This window comes from Jaculus jaculus, chromosome 1 (assembly GCF_020740685.1).
Source record: "Jaculus jaculus isolate mJacJac1 chromosome 1, mJacJac1.mat.Y.cur, whole genome shotgun sequence".
Taxonomy (NCBI): domain Eukaryota; kingdom Metazoa; phylum Chordata; class Mammalia; order Rodentia; family Dipodidae; genus Jaculus; species Jaculus jaculus.
In genome coordinates, this window is record NC_059102.1 from 536,108 (window position 1) to 548,451 (window position 12,344).

Below are 12,344 nucleotides of genomic sequence, written 5' to 3' on the forward strand. Positions count from 1 at the left end.
ACATACCTCTGTATGTTTCTTGAGGATATTTCCTTTCCATTAGATCATGACGGCTTTGACTTAAGGAATGGTTTAGTCCATTGCTGGATTCATTATCTGAATAGACTACTGGGAGAAGATGGAACTGTAAAAGGTGGGTCCTAGTTGGAGGAAGTATGCATCAAGCTTTGAAGGGTATATCTTGCTCAGGCCCTTCTTGTTTCTGCTTTCTGTCCACTGTAATGTGAGCTGTTCTGCTATGCCTTCCTCACCATGATAGACTGAAACCTCTGAAACCATGAACAAAATAAATCTTCCTTTTAACTTCTTGATGTCAGGCATTCTGTTATAATGACAAAATGCCAACTGTGTGAGGGACAGTAGTGGGAGAAACAGAATAGCTTGAGTATGTGGAAATGACTGCAGAAAATGAGGATTCTGAGTGTATGGGAGACTGTGATCCTAAGGGACTGTGTGTGAGGGACTATCTATCTGTCAGGAATTGTGTATGTGAGATGTATTTGGTGTGGGTTTATATGTGTGAGGGACTATAGCTCCAAGAGGGACTATGCATGTGAGGCATACTGTGTGTGTGTGTCTATGTATGTATGTGTGTGTGTGTGTGTATGTGTGTGTATGGGGAACTGAGTGAGGGACTACATGAGTACTGACATGTGGAGTGTCCTGTTGGAAGTGACACATGTCCTTGTTTCCAGGTGGCCCATAGCTTGGAGCAACCCCAGTAGAGAGATGTATGTATTGGGGAGCCGACCATGTTGCAAAGTTTCTGTTGACATTAATAAGGCCTTTTCTATTTGTCTTAGGTTGAGTGTGGCTCTGAGAGACATGAAGTGTGGATTCCCTGTACTTGGAGAAGAGATTGATTATGGTGTCTTACAGGAGCCACAGCCATGCCAAACCTCACACCTCATTCTGACCTCAGAACCACAGAGGCACTTACCTTGGAGGTGTGACTGGTCACAATTTCAGCAGCCACCCAGGTGCTGACATCATCTGCATTTCTTAGGAGCTGCAGTAGATACCTGTCCTGGACATAATTGGGTAGGAACAGGCTGCAGGTTTTGGCAGACCAAGACTCAGAAGAGCTGGCTCTAGAAGAGAAACATGGTGCATATCACCTGAAGATACAAGAAGGTGTTCCTGCCAGGCCTGACTTATGGGCCCTCTGTAATGTGGGAAGGGTTCTCATTCCTCAGGATGAAAACCAGCATCTCCCTTCTTTTTTTGGTTTTTCGAGATAGGGTCTCACTCTTACTCTAGCTGACCTGGAATTCACTCTGTATTCTCAGGGTGGCCTCTAACTCATGGTGATCTTCCTACCTCTGCCTCCCGAGTTCTGGGACTGAAGACATGCACCACCACGCTCGGCAGCATCTCCCTTCTAATGGGAGCATCCACAGTGCCCATGGGGAGGCCCCTCCTCAGGATCCTCCCTCCAGCCCTCCAAACCAAGGACTCTCAGGGCCACCCTCAGGGAAGGAAACTCACTTGGGCATAGCTGCACTTTTGTCCATGACACCCAGAGCCCGTGAGTTTAGGAAGTGGACCGGGTGACACTTTTGAAACAGTTCCTGCCAGAGACATAGAAGCAGATGGTCAGCCCTCTGTCTCCAGGGGCCAGATGGCCAAGGCAGTGTCCTAAGGAGGGCTTGGATGTTTTGGGGCAATCTCTGCCATCACAGGTCAACCTACCATGTGCCATGGCTCAGCTGGTAGGGCTCCCTATGTATAGGGCTCCTCAAGGCTTGCGACATTGGCTAGGCCTGAAGTGGGATCAGTCACCACTGCCATCACCTGCCTCACAACCCTAGGTTACAGGATGGAAAGGACCCAGGAATGGACTCTAAGCTGAGGTAGGTACAGAGGGAGGAGTTGATTGGTGCTTGAGGAGCTGTATTTGACCCAGCTCCAGCAAGGACTCTGTGAATGGAGGTCTGTGTGCCCTGTTGCAGGAGGAAACGAGGGTCCTGTTGGGCTGGAGTCCAGGTCTGTCTCCACTTTGGGGCATCCCTGCTTAAGGTACTACTCTCCATGACCTGTGTTCTCAACAACCAGACCTCTTTGCTGACCATCTGTCCCTCTAGGAAGTGCCTGCTAAGTCCTTATGAGCACCAGAAGAGCATTCCTGGACCCACCCAATTATGCCTGGTATGTAGATTGGGTCTCCCTCCTGGTGTCTGTGGCTCCCATGTACCTGTTGCAGCAGCGTTAGCTGTGAGAAGAGCTGGTGAGTGCTGTACTCAGTCAGGAAGTAGGGCCCCTTCTCACTGGCTTTGGCATAGGGGCCGTAGAGGTCATCAAAGAAGCAAGGCTTAGGCAGGGCAGATGCGATGGTGTACTGGCGCTCTTTGTGGTGTGGCAGTGTCAGCCCATTGCCCCGGGGAAGCCTCCAGGAGAAGCTCTGCAGGCAAACCAGGTGCCTTTCAAGGTCAAGTGGGCCAGGCAGGGCAAGGCAAGGATAGGCTCACCCAGTCCAGGACTCTTCAGACTGATTCAAGTAAAGTCAGAGAGCAAATCTTTCCCACCTGTTTGTTGGCACGAGGATATCTATTGTGGTCACTTGGGTAGATCACCCATGGACACACTACTGAAATTTAGGTCTCTATGTATTGGTAGAATGACTACTCTTTGACTGAATCTTCCACCCAGACAGATCTCTGCCCTGAGGATTAGGGAGTTACAGAAGGACCTTTGCTAAGATTGTCTAAGCCCCATTGGTCCCTGGCTCTCCCTTCCCCAGGGCAGGAAGTGCCAGCCCAGCAGGGGGTCCCTAGGATGTACATGAGCAGCATGTATATGCACATGAGTGTACACCTATATGTGTGAATGTGTCTGCGTGTATAGGTGCACATCTGCATAGGTGTATGTGCATATATGTCTATCTATACATGTACACAGTTGTACTTACGTGTGCATGCCATGTTTCCCAGGCTATACCTAGTCCAGGCTGATCTGGAATTCATTATGTAATCTCAGGGTGGCCTCGAACTCACGGCGATCCACCTACCTCTGCCTCCAAAGTGCCAGGATTAAAGGCGTGTGCCACCTCGCCCGGCTCCCAGGCTATACCTTTTTATAGAACCCCTCCCCTGGGAAAGGTCATCACCTTCCGGGAGATGCCATCTTCTGAGAACCTCTTGCAGAGGGTGTTAAAGGGTTTGGTGTCCTCTTCTGCTTCCTTGGGATCCTCCAGGTCTGTGCCTCGAGAGGCACTGTCAGCTCGCCTGTCAGTGCCCACCTCCAACAGTCCCAGCAGATGTTCAGCAGAGCCATCCAGGGGTAGAATCTAGACAGAAGCATTACAGGGTGTGGTGTAACTGTTACTCCTGGACCCAGTTAGCTTCTCTGCCAGAGCCCAGAGGGCTGGGTAGGCTGTTCCATGCAGGAGTCACCTTAGATGATATGAAGTCCTCAAGCTGCCCCAGTAGCCCTGCATTCCTTATGAAATCTACAGTGTAACAGTCTTCCACCCAGGCCTGCAGGACACAGAGGCTCCGCCTATAGATCTTGGTGAAAGTTGAGGTAGGATCCTGGTGGGCCCTGGAGGCAGATGGCAGGCTTCAGCAAAAGGCCCCAACTGGGCATGTGCAGGGTGAGAAGTGCAGGGAGCTCAGGTGACAAGCCAGGTCAGAGGAGACAGACTTGAATAGTCCCCTTTTATCCACCACCCCTCTCTGTCCCTCCCCCACCTGTTGGTCCCCTGCCTGTTGGCCATGGGTGCCCTGTGGAGGGAGACTAGGCCCACAGATACTTCTCAGGGACTGCCTTTTCCCAGCTGCTGGGCTTGACTCTATCCTGTCTTCCTGCCTTGGCCAGAGCCACCCTCTGTTCCCCTGTGTCAGCAGGTAAGGGCTTTGTCAGTCTCTCATCAACCCCTAGAATGCAGGGACACCAGCCACCACCCTCTCTTCCTGGGTTCTTTTCTCTATGTCTGTCACAGCTCCTCCGTCATGCCTTGCCTTCCCCCCCAGGAGGCGGGGATGCCATCTGTATCTACTTCCCCATCAAGGTCTTTCACAGGTTGGATAAGGAGACCCAGGAGCCCACTCCAATTAGACTGGAGAGATGGCTTAGTAGTTAAGGCACTTGCCTGCAAAGCCTAAGGACCCAGCTTTGATTCCCCAGAGCCCACAAAAGCCAGATACATATTGTAGCACATGCCACATGCGTCTGGAGTTTATTTGCAGTTGGCTTGAGGCGCTGGCATACACATATTCTATTCTCTCTCTCTCATAAGTAAATAATAAAATATTTACAGAAGAAACCCATGTGGCAGTACCTGGACAGGGTGCTGCTGATGCGGTCGAGGAGGAAGTGCAGGAAGTCATGTGGTGTGCAGAAGTACCGAAAAGTGTAGAGAAACTGCTGGACATAGCCCTCAAGGAAAGCACCACTGGAGGCAGAGTGTGGGAGTGAGCCTTGGGCCTGGCCAGCCTGGCCCCCCCCTCCAACTTTGCAACACAGTGAATGAGTGTTCCAGGGTAAGTGTGGCCGTATATTCTATGTGTGCAGTTTCTGTGTATAAATGTGAAAGTATGTGAGATCTTTGAGTCTGTTTTCTGGGTATGTGTGAGATCTCTGTGTGGGTGAATGCTGTGTAAGTAATGTGGGTGTGTGAGATTGATGGGTGTGGCATGTTTTACTTGTGTATGAATGCATGTGAGGTCTGTTTCAGTGGTAATAAACAGTTCTGTGTAAGCATGTGAGAGACTCTTATATAAGTGCTTATGAGCTGTGTGTATACTTTTTGTTGGGAGAGTTCTAGAGGAGTAAAAGAGGGGACCTGATCTCATTTGAAGTTCCTGTCTTGCCTGACACAAGGTGGAGCTCTCCTGCTGCCACCTCCACTGCCACCACACTGACTATCAGAGTGGCCCCTGGCACCTACAGTTCTCTTTTATACACTCAGAGCTGGCTGTAGGGGTCAGACACCTGCTGTGCACACATAGTGAGGTGCATGGGAGGATGGCTGCATGAGAACAAGGAGTCCCATGTGCTCACAGGGGCTTAATCTCCTCCGGGTACAGTAGGCAGGTGGGGGTCCTCCTGCTTCATTGGGCATGCCTACTCTGGGGAGCCCTAGAAAGCCTCATACCGGGGATGCTGACAGGAACACTACATGTGGTTCTGTGACAATGAGGGGAGTGTGGCAAGAATGGTGAAGAGTTCTTGCAAGGGGAGGAGTTCTAAGGTAGAAGACATATCCAAGATTGAGGGAGTTTGGTCACTAGTCCACCCCTGTGGCCCTCTGGGAGATGAGGACACTAATGACTGCAGCCTAGGACTGGGACTAAGCAGTCTCCTGTCTAGCTTGCCCTGCAAAAGCAGTGACTATGGAATTCTCCGAGCTGGAAAAAAAAAAAAAAAAGCCCTTTATGAGTGCTCATTTCACCAAGGAGGCTCTCCCCTGTACAGTGCTTTGCTCAAATATTCACATTCACATCCACTCACATGCTTCAAACTATTAAATACCTCACCACCACACCTCACACACTTCTACACTTATATCACACACACACACACCACACCATGTAACACCACATAACTACCCTACCTTATACACTTCCACACATGCATCACAAGCACTATCTATATCCTCATACCAACCACACCCTACATGCTCCCACACATGCATCACACACACCAAACCACACAATACCTCATACCCACCATATCACTCACACTCACACAAGTGTATCACACATCCATCCACACACGCCACATAATATCTTTAGACTCCGCATGTCCCATACTATGCAGTACCCTAGACATGTACTCGTGTACATGGTATTCTTACCACACATTATACCCATACCATATACATATATACCCACATACATATATGCTCCTGCAATCATGTACACTATATCACACAACACCACAAACATACTTTCCCAAATGCATGCTAGACCACACAATACCTTATATACCCTTACAACACACTATACACATACATATCACACACATTGCAGACCATATCACACAATACTCCAACATACCACACAAAAAGTACCCACTACTCATGCACACTTCAAGTATACACCATATGTGTCTTCTGTGATAGCACTGAGACTCAATGGTGAGCATGGGTGTACCATGTTGTAGGTAAGGAGGAAACAGCTGGGTGTGAGGGTTAGCCTGGAATACCTGATTGAACCTAACACAGCAAAGTGTAGCTCACCTTGGGAAAATAGGGTTGTGGGGATGAGGCCATAGCCCCAGGAGACCTGGGTTTCTGTAGAGGGCCTTCATCCCCTGATTATGACTTCTGGACTTGATAACACTCTGATCAGATCTGGGATCTCCATAGCCTCTACCTCAAAGAGGATCCCAGGGGATCCATAGTGATGTCAGGACAGGAATGGCCTCTTCATGGCCCCAGGCCTGGGCATAGGTCAGACCTTGGGTTGAAGAGAACTGTAGGGGGTCTGAGTTGCCTGGAATTAAGGTGAGGCTGAGGCCATTTGGAACAGAATAAGGAAATGGACCAGAAAGGGTAAAGAAAAGGTGAAGAAAGGGCTAGAGGAGGGAGGGCTGAGATCTAGTCCCAAGACCCGTGAACGGTCCTGTGTCCAGGCACAGGTAAGTGAACTTGAGGATTCTTCTTGCTTTAGGGTGAGCAAGAAGTCCAGCATTTTCCCCTTGGGCTGTCTGGCACTAAGGCAGTATCCACACCAAAAAAGACCCAGGCCATTAAGTGTGCTGAGCTGCTGAGCCCAATGTTCATCATGAGGGATTTTGGTTAGTGATTCAGATGGAGCCCAGACTGTGCCTCAGAGGCTCCTGTGGGTGACTGTTTGAGGCCAGGGGCAGGCTAATCCTGCCCCTAGCTGTCCCACAGTGCTGCCTGGGCATACCCTGAGACCTCTGGGCCACCAGTTTGGCCATGTAGCAGGCAGCAGCTAATATAAAGTCAACCTCAAACCTAACACTTTTCTAAGTAAAAGTACAACCCATCCTAGATAGTGCTTTTAACTTGCTTTTTTCCCTTTGGCTCTCAATCTCATGTCTCTGGGTAGAGGGTCCCCTTGCAGGCCAACTGGCACACCTGGAGTAGAGGTAGGCCATGAGTCCTAATGGGGTGCCGGCCTGCAGGATACGGGCCTTCTTCTGCCGACTGCTGCATGGGTGCTTGTTGACATTGTAGAAGATGAGGGAGGAAGACTCGTCCAGGGGGCTGAAGTCCAGTGTGTCGCAGGGGGCCGCAGCAATGTTAACAATCACTGGCAGGGCACAGGGCTCCAGGCCCCAGCGCTCAGCGTACATGACCTAGGGGGAGGGGAGCCAGTCGTGACTGTCTGCTGGGTATGTATCTGCATATGAGATGAAGGTACTGGGTCACCCTGCCTCTGACCTGTACTGGCAGGGATTCTTGGCACTTTGGTCCCTCATACAAGGATTTTGTATGTGACCTAATGTGGCCCACTCCTTGGCTCCAACTGAAGGAAATCTGAGGGCCATGCTTGCTCTGGAGGGGGGCAGGAGGGCAGGGTACTTGCCTGCAGGTACTTCTTGACTAGGCCCAGGAACTGTACCTTGGACTTCATTTCATCCAGCTGACCTCTCAGTTTGGACAGCATGGTCCTTACCTCTGAGCCTGTGGGTAGAGCACAGTTGGCACATGGCTCCCAAGAGCAGTGGAGCATTTTGTCTGTGGCAGGCAGACCTGCAAACATTACCTTTATTTCGCTTTTCCTTCTGTAAGAGTTTCTGATAGAACTTCAGAGTCTTTCTGTAGTTTCTCTTCTCTATCATGAGCTGCTGCTCCAGCTCCTAAGAGGAAGCACAGTGTGAAGGCCCAGATCAACCATGAGGTCAGGCATGACTTGCCTTCCAAGCAAGATGCAGACATGAGGATGCCTGTGGGACACTTGGCTCATGAGGAAGAACACAGTGGTGTGTGTTATGGCTGGAGCCATTTGGTTGATCCAGGGAGGACAAAAGGAATGAAGAAGATAAGCACCTCAAAAGAAGTGGGCTCCAGGGGTCCACTCTGAAATAGGAACCTGGTGACCTGATCATCCAAGAATGCCAGACCCCATCAGTGTCCCTGGGTTGACAGCCTGGTCATTGAGATGTGGCCCACTCTCAATACATGTCTCCTGTGGTCTCCTTCCCCTCATCTACCAGGCTGGCCCCACGTACCTGCTTCTGAAGAGGGCCAGAGCCTGGGGTACTCTTTTTTTTTTTTTTTTAGATTTTTGTTTTTCGAGGTAGGGTCTCACTCTAGCCCAGGCTGACCTGGAATTCTCTATGTAGTCTCAGGGTGGCCTCGAACTCACAGTGATCCTTCTACCCCTGCCTCCCAAGTGCTGGGATTAAAGGTATGTGCCACGACGCCCGGCCCTCTTTTTTAAAAAATTGCTCATTTTTATTAGTTATTTAAGAGCAACGGACAGAGAAAGGGGCAGTGAGAAAGAGAAAGAATTCATGTGCCACCTTGTGTATCTGGCTTATGTGAGTACTGGGGAATCGAGCCTCAATCCAGGGTCCTTGGGCTTCACAGCCAAACGCTTAACCACTAAGCCATCTCTCCAGCCCCACCTCTCTGTTCTTGAAGATGAGTTGCAGGTCAGGGGTCCACAGACGTAAGAGGCCTACTCAGCAAGCCAAAGGCAGCCCTATGTGTGTGGTCCACTATCTCCAGACTCCATTGCCAGTACTGGGCTCAAGGGTACTTTCCTTCTCTGGCCACAGGAGAACCCCAAGGGGACATTTACCTTATTAGGTCCTGGGGTGCACTTAGGGGATAGTGTCTGTACAGTTGGCTCTGATGTGTGGCCCCCATGTACCTTATGGGACTGTGTTGGAACTGAAGTTTGCTACCTATTGGAGCACATAGTTGCACTGTGTCCTGGATTTGTAGCTGAGGCACTGGGGAGGGACAGATCATTGAAGAGATGGGAAGTTCCAAAATATGTCACTTCCATTCTGGGGTGACTTTCTTTTTTCTCTTCTTTCAAAGAGACAATCTGGTCTCATGTTCACAACCTTCCTCCCTCTCTGTTTCCCTGTGCTGATATTATAGACATATACCACCACACCCAGCTGGGTCATGGCCTTTCTTTTTAAATCATGCTTAAAGTATCCCAGCCATATGGATTCCTATAACATGTACAGCTAAGCTTTCAAATCCTGGTTCTTGGAAACCAGTGGCTGGATCATGGTAGTTGGTTGGGAAGCATGAAAGGGTTTGCCCTCACCCTTCCTGGCCACGTCAGCTGAGGGAATGTGTGCACACCCATATTAGATTCTCCTGAACGTGCCTGAGACTTCAGTTCTTGCCTGGAATATGGAGTGGGACATTAGCTAAGTCAGTCCCAGGCCCTCAAGAAATAAGACTTTAGCCAGATCTATGGATCCTAGGCTCTGCTTATAGGTGCCCAGCACCAGCTGTGTCTGAGTTGGTTACAAAAGGAGAAGCTGGAGATGTTTGTGCACTCAGGAAGAAATAATTCTGTTCCTACAAGATGCCTTCTGTGCCTGGCAGGGAAGCTCTGCTCCAGGCAGTGTCCTCTCCATGTCATCAGAGGCTGAGGTTGAGAGTGAGATGGTGAGAATCCAGAGACAGCTCCTCCCTGCTGAGATGAGAGGACAGAGACAGTCTCCTTGATTGTAGTTAGGTTGTGGGTCCAGCTGAGGATTGACAGTGATAGAATGGGAACTCTGGTGGTTCGGAATGGAATGTGGATGACAGCAAAGGCTGGGCTGAGGCCCTGGCCAGGGGTGACTAGCTCCTGCTAAAGCTATCTCCCCTGATCTGTGAACCAGCTATGTCTAGTGCCATTGGTGATAGAGGCAGTTCAAATCCAGACTTGAATCTGTGCCCCCAAATCCTATTGCTCCCCAGTTGGTTGCTGTGCTGAGGGGCCCAGCAAGATTTAAAAACACAGGTGTTTAGAGACTTAGAGATAGAGTGCTACTTCCAGAGCAGTGGCTGTCTTTCTCTTCATACTGTGTCAGCAACTGGTGACCACAGGACAGTCAGTGCTAGCAACTGTGCTGCCCAGACCACAGGCAGCTGTGGAAGGCATAAAATTTGAGCAGAATCCAGGCCCCCTGCTGAGTCTCATTGTGAGGCCAGGAATCCCAAGGCTTGCCACACCAGGGACTGTGGATATATTCAGATCTCTCACCTGAGGTGGGATGTGAATCTATAGAAATGAAATGGAGAAAGCTGACTTAAACCTCATAAGGTCTCCATCAAGGCCAAAAACACTTGCTGAGAAAGCTTGCTGGATGCTCCAGCTGGCCCCAAAGCTGTTATGACACCAATTTTCCAAGTCAGATCTTAGAGGAGAGCCTGGGCTCTGACATTAGACAGTCTGGTTTCCACTGAGGGACAGCTGGACCAGCTTCTCCTGGGCAGGGAGAGACTCAGGTCTGGGTTGTACCATGATGTGCCCACCTAACAACTGGGTCTCTCAAATGGAGCCGCTGGACATCTGAGGCCATCTGGGTTATTAAAATAAAATTAGATCAAAATGCCTGTTTCTTAGTCATGTGGACCTCTGTTCCAGTGGCCCATAGCTGTCTGTGGCTGATGCCTACCCTTTGTATACAGTAATAATATCTTGTCACTGAGGTATCCATGCAGACCAAGATTGGAACATGCAGGTGAGCTGTACCTCACAGGCTATTCTCTGCTGTTTGCTGGCTAGAGGGAGTTCTGAGGCCTGTGTCTGGGCTTACCTAAACCCACCAAACTAATAAGGCCACAAGCAGCTCATCTGGCTTCTCCCCCAAATGAGTGGGATAAAGAACAAAAAAGGGTCATCCCTTGCCCCCTTTTAGCTCCCCTCCTAGGTAGCTACACCCTTCTAGGATCAGATTCTTGTTGGTGAGTTATTCCTAGGTAGGAGCTATGTGTATTGGTTGTGGTCAGGTGGCTTATTAGGATAGGTGTTCACCAATGCCTTCCAGCAATTCAGGACAAGTTTTAGGAAACATGGTTCAATTAATTACAAGATCACAGTCAAGAACAGATGCTATCCCTGAGCCAAGCCTTTCTTCCTGAGCTGGTCTCAAAGGAAGTTTTCAGGGTCCCTTTAGGGACAGGGCCCAGGTTTCTTATAGAACAAGATTACAGCAGACATTCATGTCCATGGGCCCTTTCCTTACTATCAAATATTATGAGACTTATGATCCTCCATATCTGGCCAGCCCAGGCTGGTGGTTCCTAGCACCTGGCTTCAGGTAAGCTTTGTTTCAGGCTGTCCTGGTGTTAGCACCCTCACTCTATAATTCATATCATGACACTAGCTCCATATAATAATAGGAAAATGGCGATGAGTAGCCATGCTGGTGATTTCTGCGGCAGTTAATTTGTTTACTGCTAGCTGGCAAGGTGGGGGCAGATGGGGAGCTGGCGATCCCAGGAGGATTTCTGCCCTGGGGGCTTCACAGTGTGTAATCACCTATGAAGGACATCGGAGATGTCAGGTGAGGATTCATTGTGATGGTAATCTCAGTTGTCAATTTGACAGGATTTAGAATCGCCATGGACCGAATATCTGAGCATGCCTATGCGGGATTTTCTAGGTGGAAAAGTGCCACACTAAAAGTGAACAGCACTGTCCCATTGGTTGAATTCTTTTCTTTCCTTTGTTTTTTCCAAGGCTGGGTCTCATTAGTCCAGATTGACCTGGAACTCACTCTGTAGTCCCAGGCTGGTCATGAGTTTAGAGTGATCCTCCTTCCTCTGCCTCCTGAGGGCTGGGGTTAAAGGCATGCACTACCATGCCTGGCTGCCAGTAGCCAAATTCTTACTGCATAAAAAGGAGAGTTCTGGCTGAGCAGCAGCATTCATCTATCTCTGCTTCCTAACTGAAGACTGGATGTTACCAGCTACTTTGCACTCCTGTCACCAAGTCTTTCCTGCTATGATAGACTGTATCTGCATGAACTGTGACTTGGAATAAACCCTCCCCAACTCTTTTTTTGAGGCGGGGTCTCACACTAGCCCTGGCTGACCTGGAATTCACTATGTAGTCTCAGGCTGGCCTCTAACTCAATAGCAATCCTCCTACCACCTCTTGAGTGCTGGGATTAAAGACATGTGCTACCATGCCTGGCCTTTCTTTCTTTTCTTCTTTTTTCCTTTCTTAACTTACTTCTATTAGATGTTTTATCACAACAAGAAAAGTAACTTAATATACCCATAGAGCTGAAGGAACAAGGTCCCAGTGGCTACTAGGGGCCAGGAGTCTGTCTTCCTGACCAAAGGCATTCTCATGCAGCAAAGCTGAGCCATATGTAATTCTGTGAGTGGAGATGCTATGGTTGGGCTATAGGCCTTATTAGGCAGTAGGTCATTTAGTGGAGGCCAGCTGTAAGACTCTTTG

At 49.4% G+C, this 12,344-nt stretch overlaps 1 protein-coding gene across 3 annotated transcripts in view; it reads right to left on the reverse strand.

The window, feature by feature from the left end:
* The window catches only part of Kndc1 (kinase non-catalytic C-lobe domain containing 1), a 47,673-nt gene that overhangs the window by 5,241 nt on the left and 30,088 nt on the right, over positions 1–12,344 (reverse strand). For 2 of the 3 annotated variants that reach the window (XM_004669652.2, XM_045144920.1), the window contains 9 exons: positions 7,680–7,773; positions 7,500–7,597; positions 7,049–7,269; positions 4,280–4,393; positions 3,393–3,540; positions 3,107–3,286; positions 2,195–2,401; positions 1,489–1,571; positions 941–1,091 (listed from right to left, as the gene is read on the reverse strand). In XM_004669652.2, coding sequence (XP_004669709.1) covers positions 941–1,091; positions 1,489–1,571; positions 2,195–2,401; positions 3,107–3,286; positions 3,393–3,540; positions 4,280–4,393; positions 7,049–7,269; positions 7,500–7,597; positions 7,680–7,773 — 1,296 coding nt within the window. The remainder of the gene's footprint in view (positions 1–940; positions 1,092–1,488; positions 1,572–2,194; positions 2,402–3,106; positions 3,287–3,392; positions 3,541–4,279; positions 4,394–7,048; positions 7,270–7,499; positions 7,598–7,679; positions 7,774–12,344) is intronic. The other variant, XM_045144866.1, reaches the window with a different exon arrangement.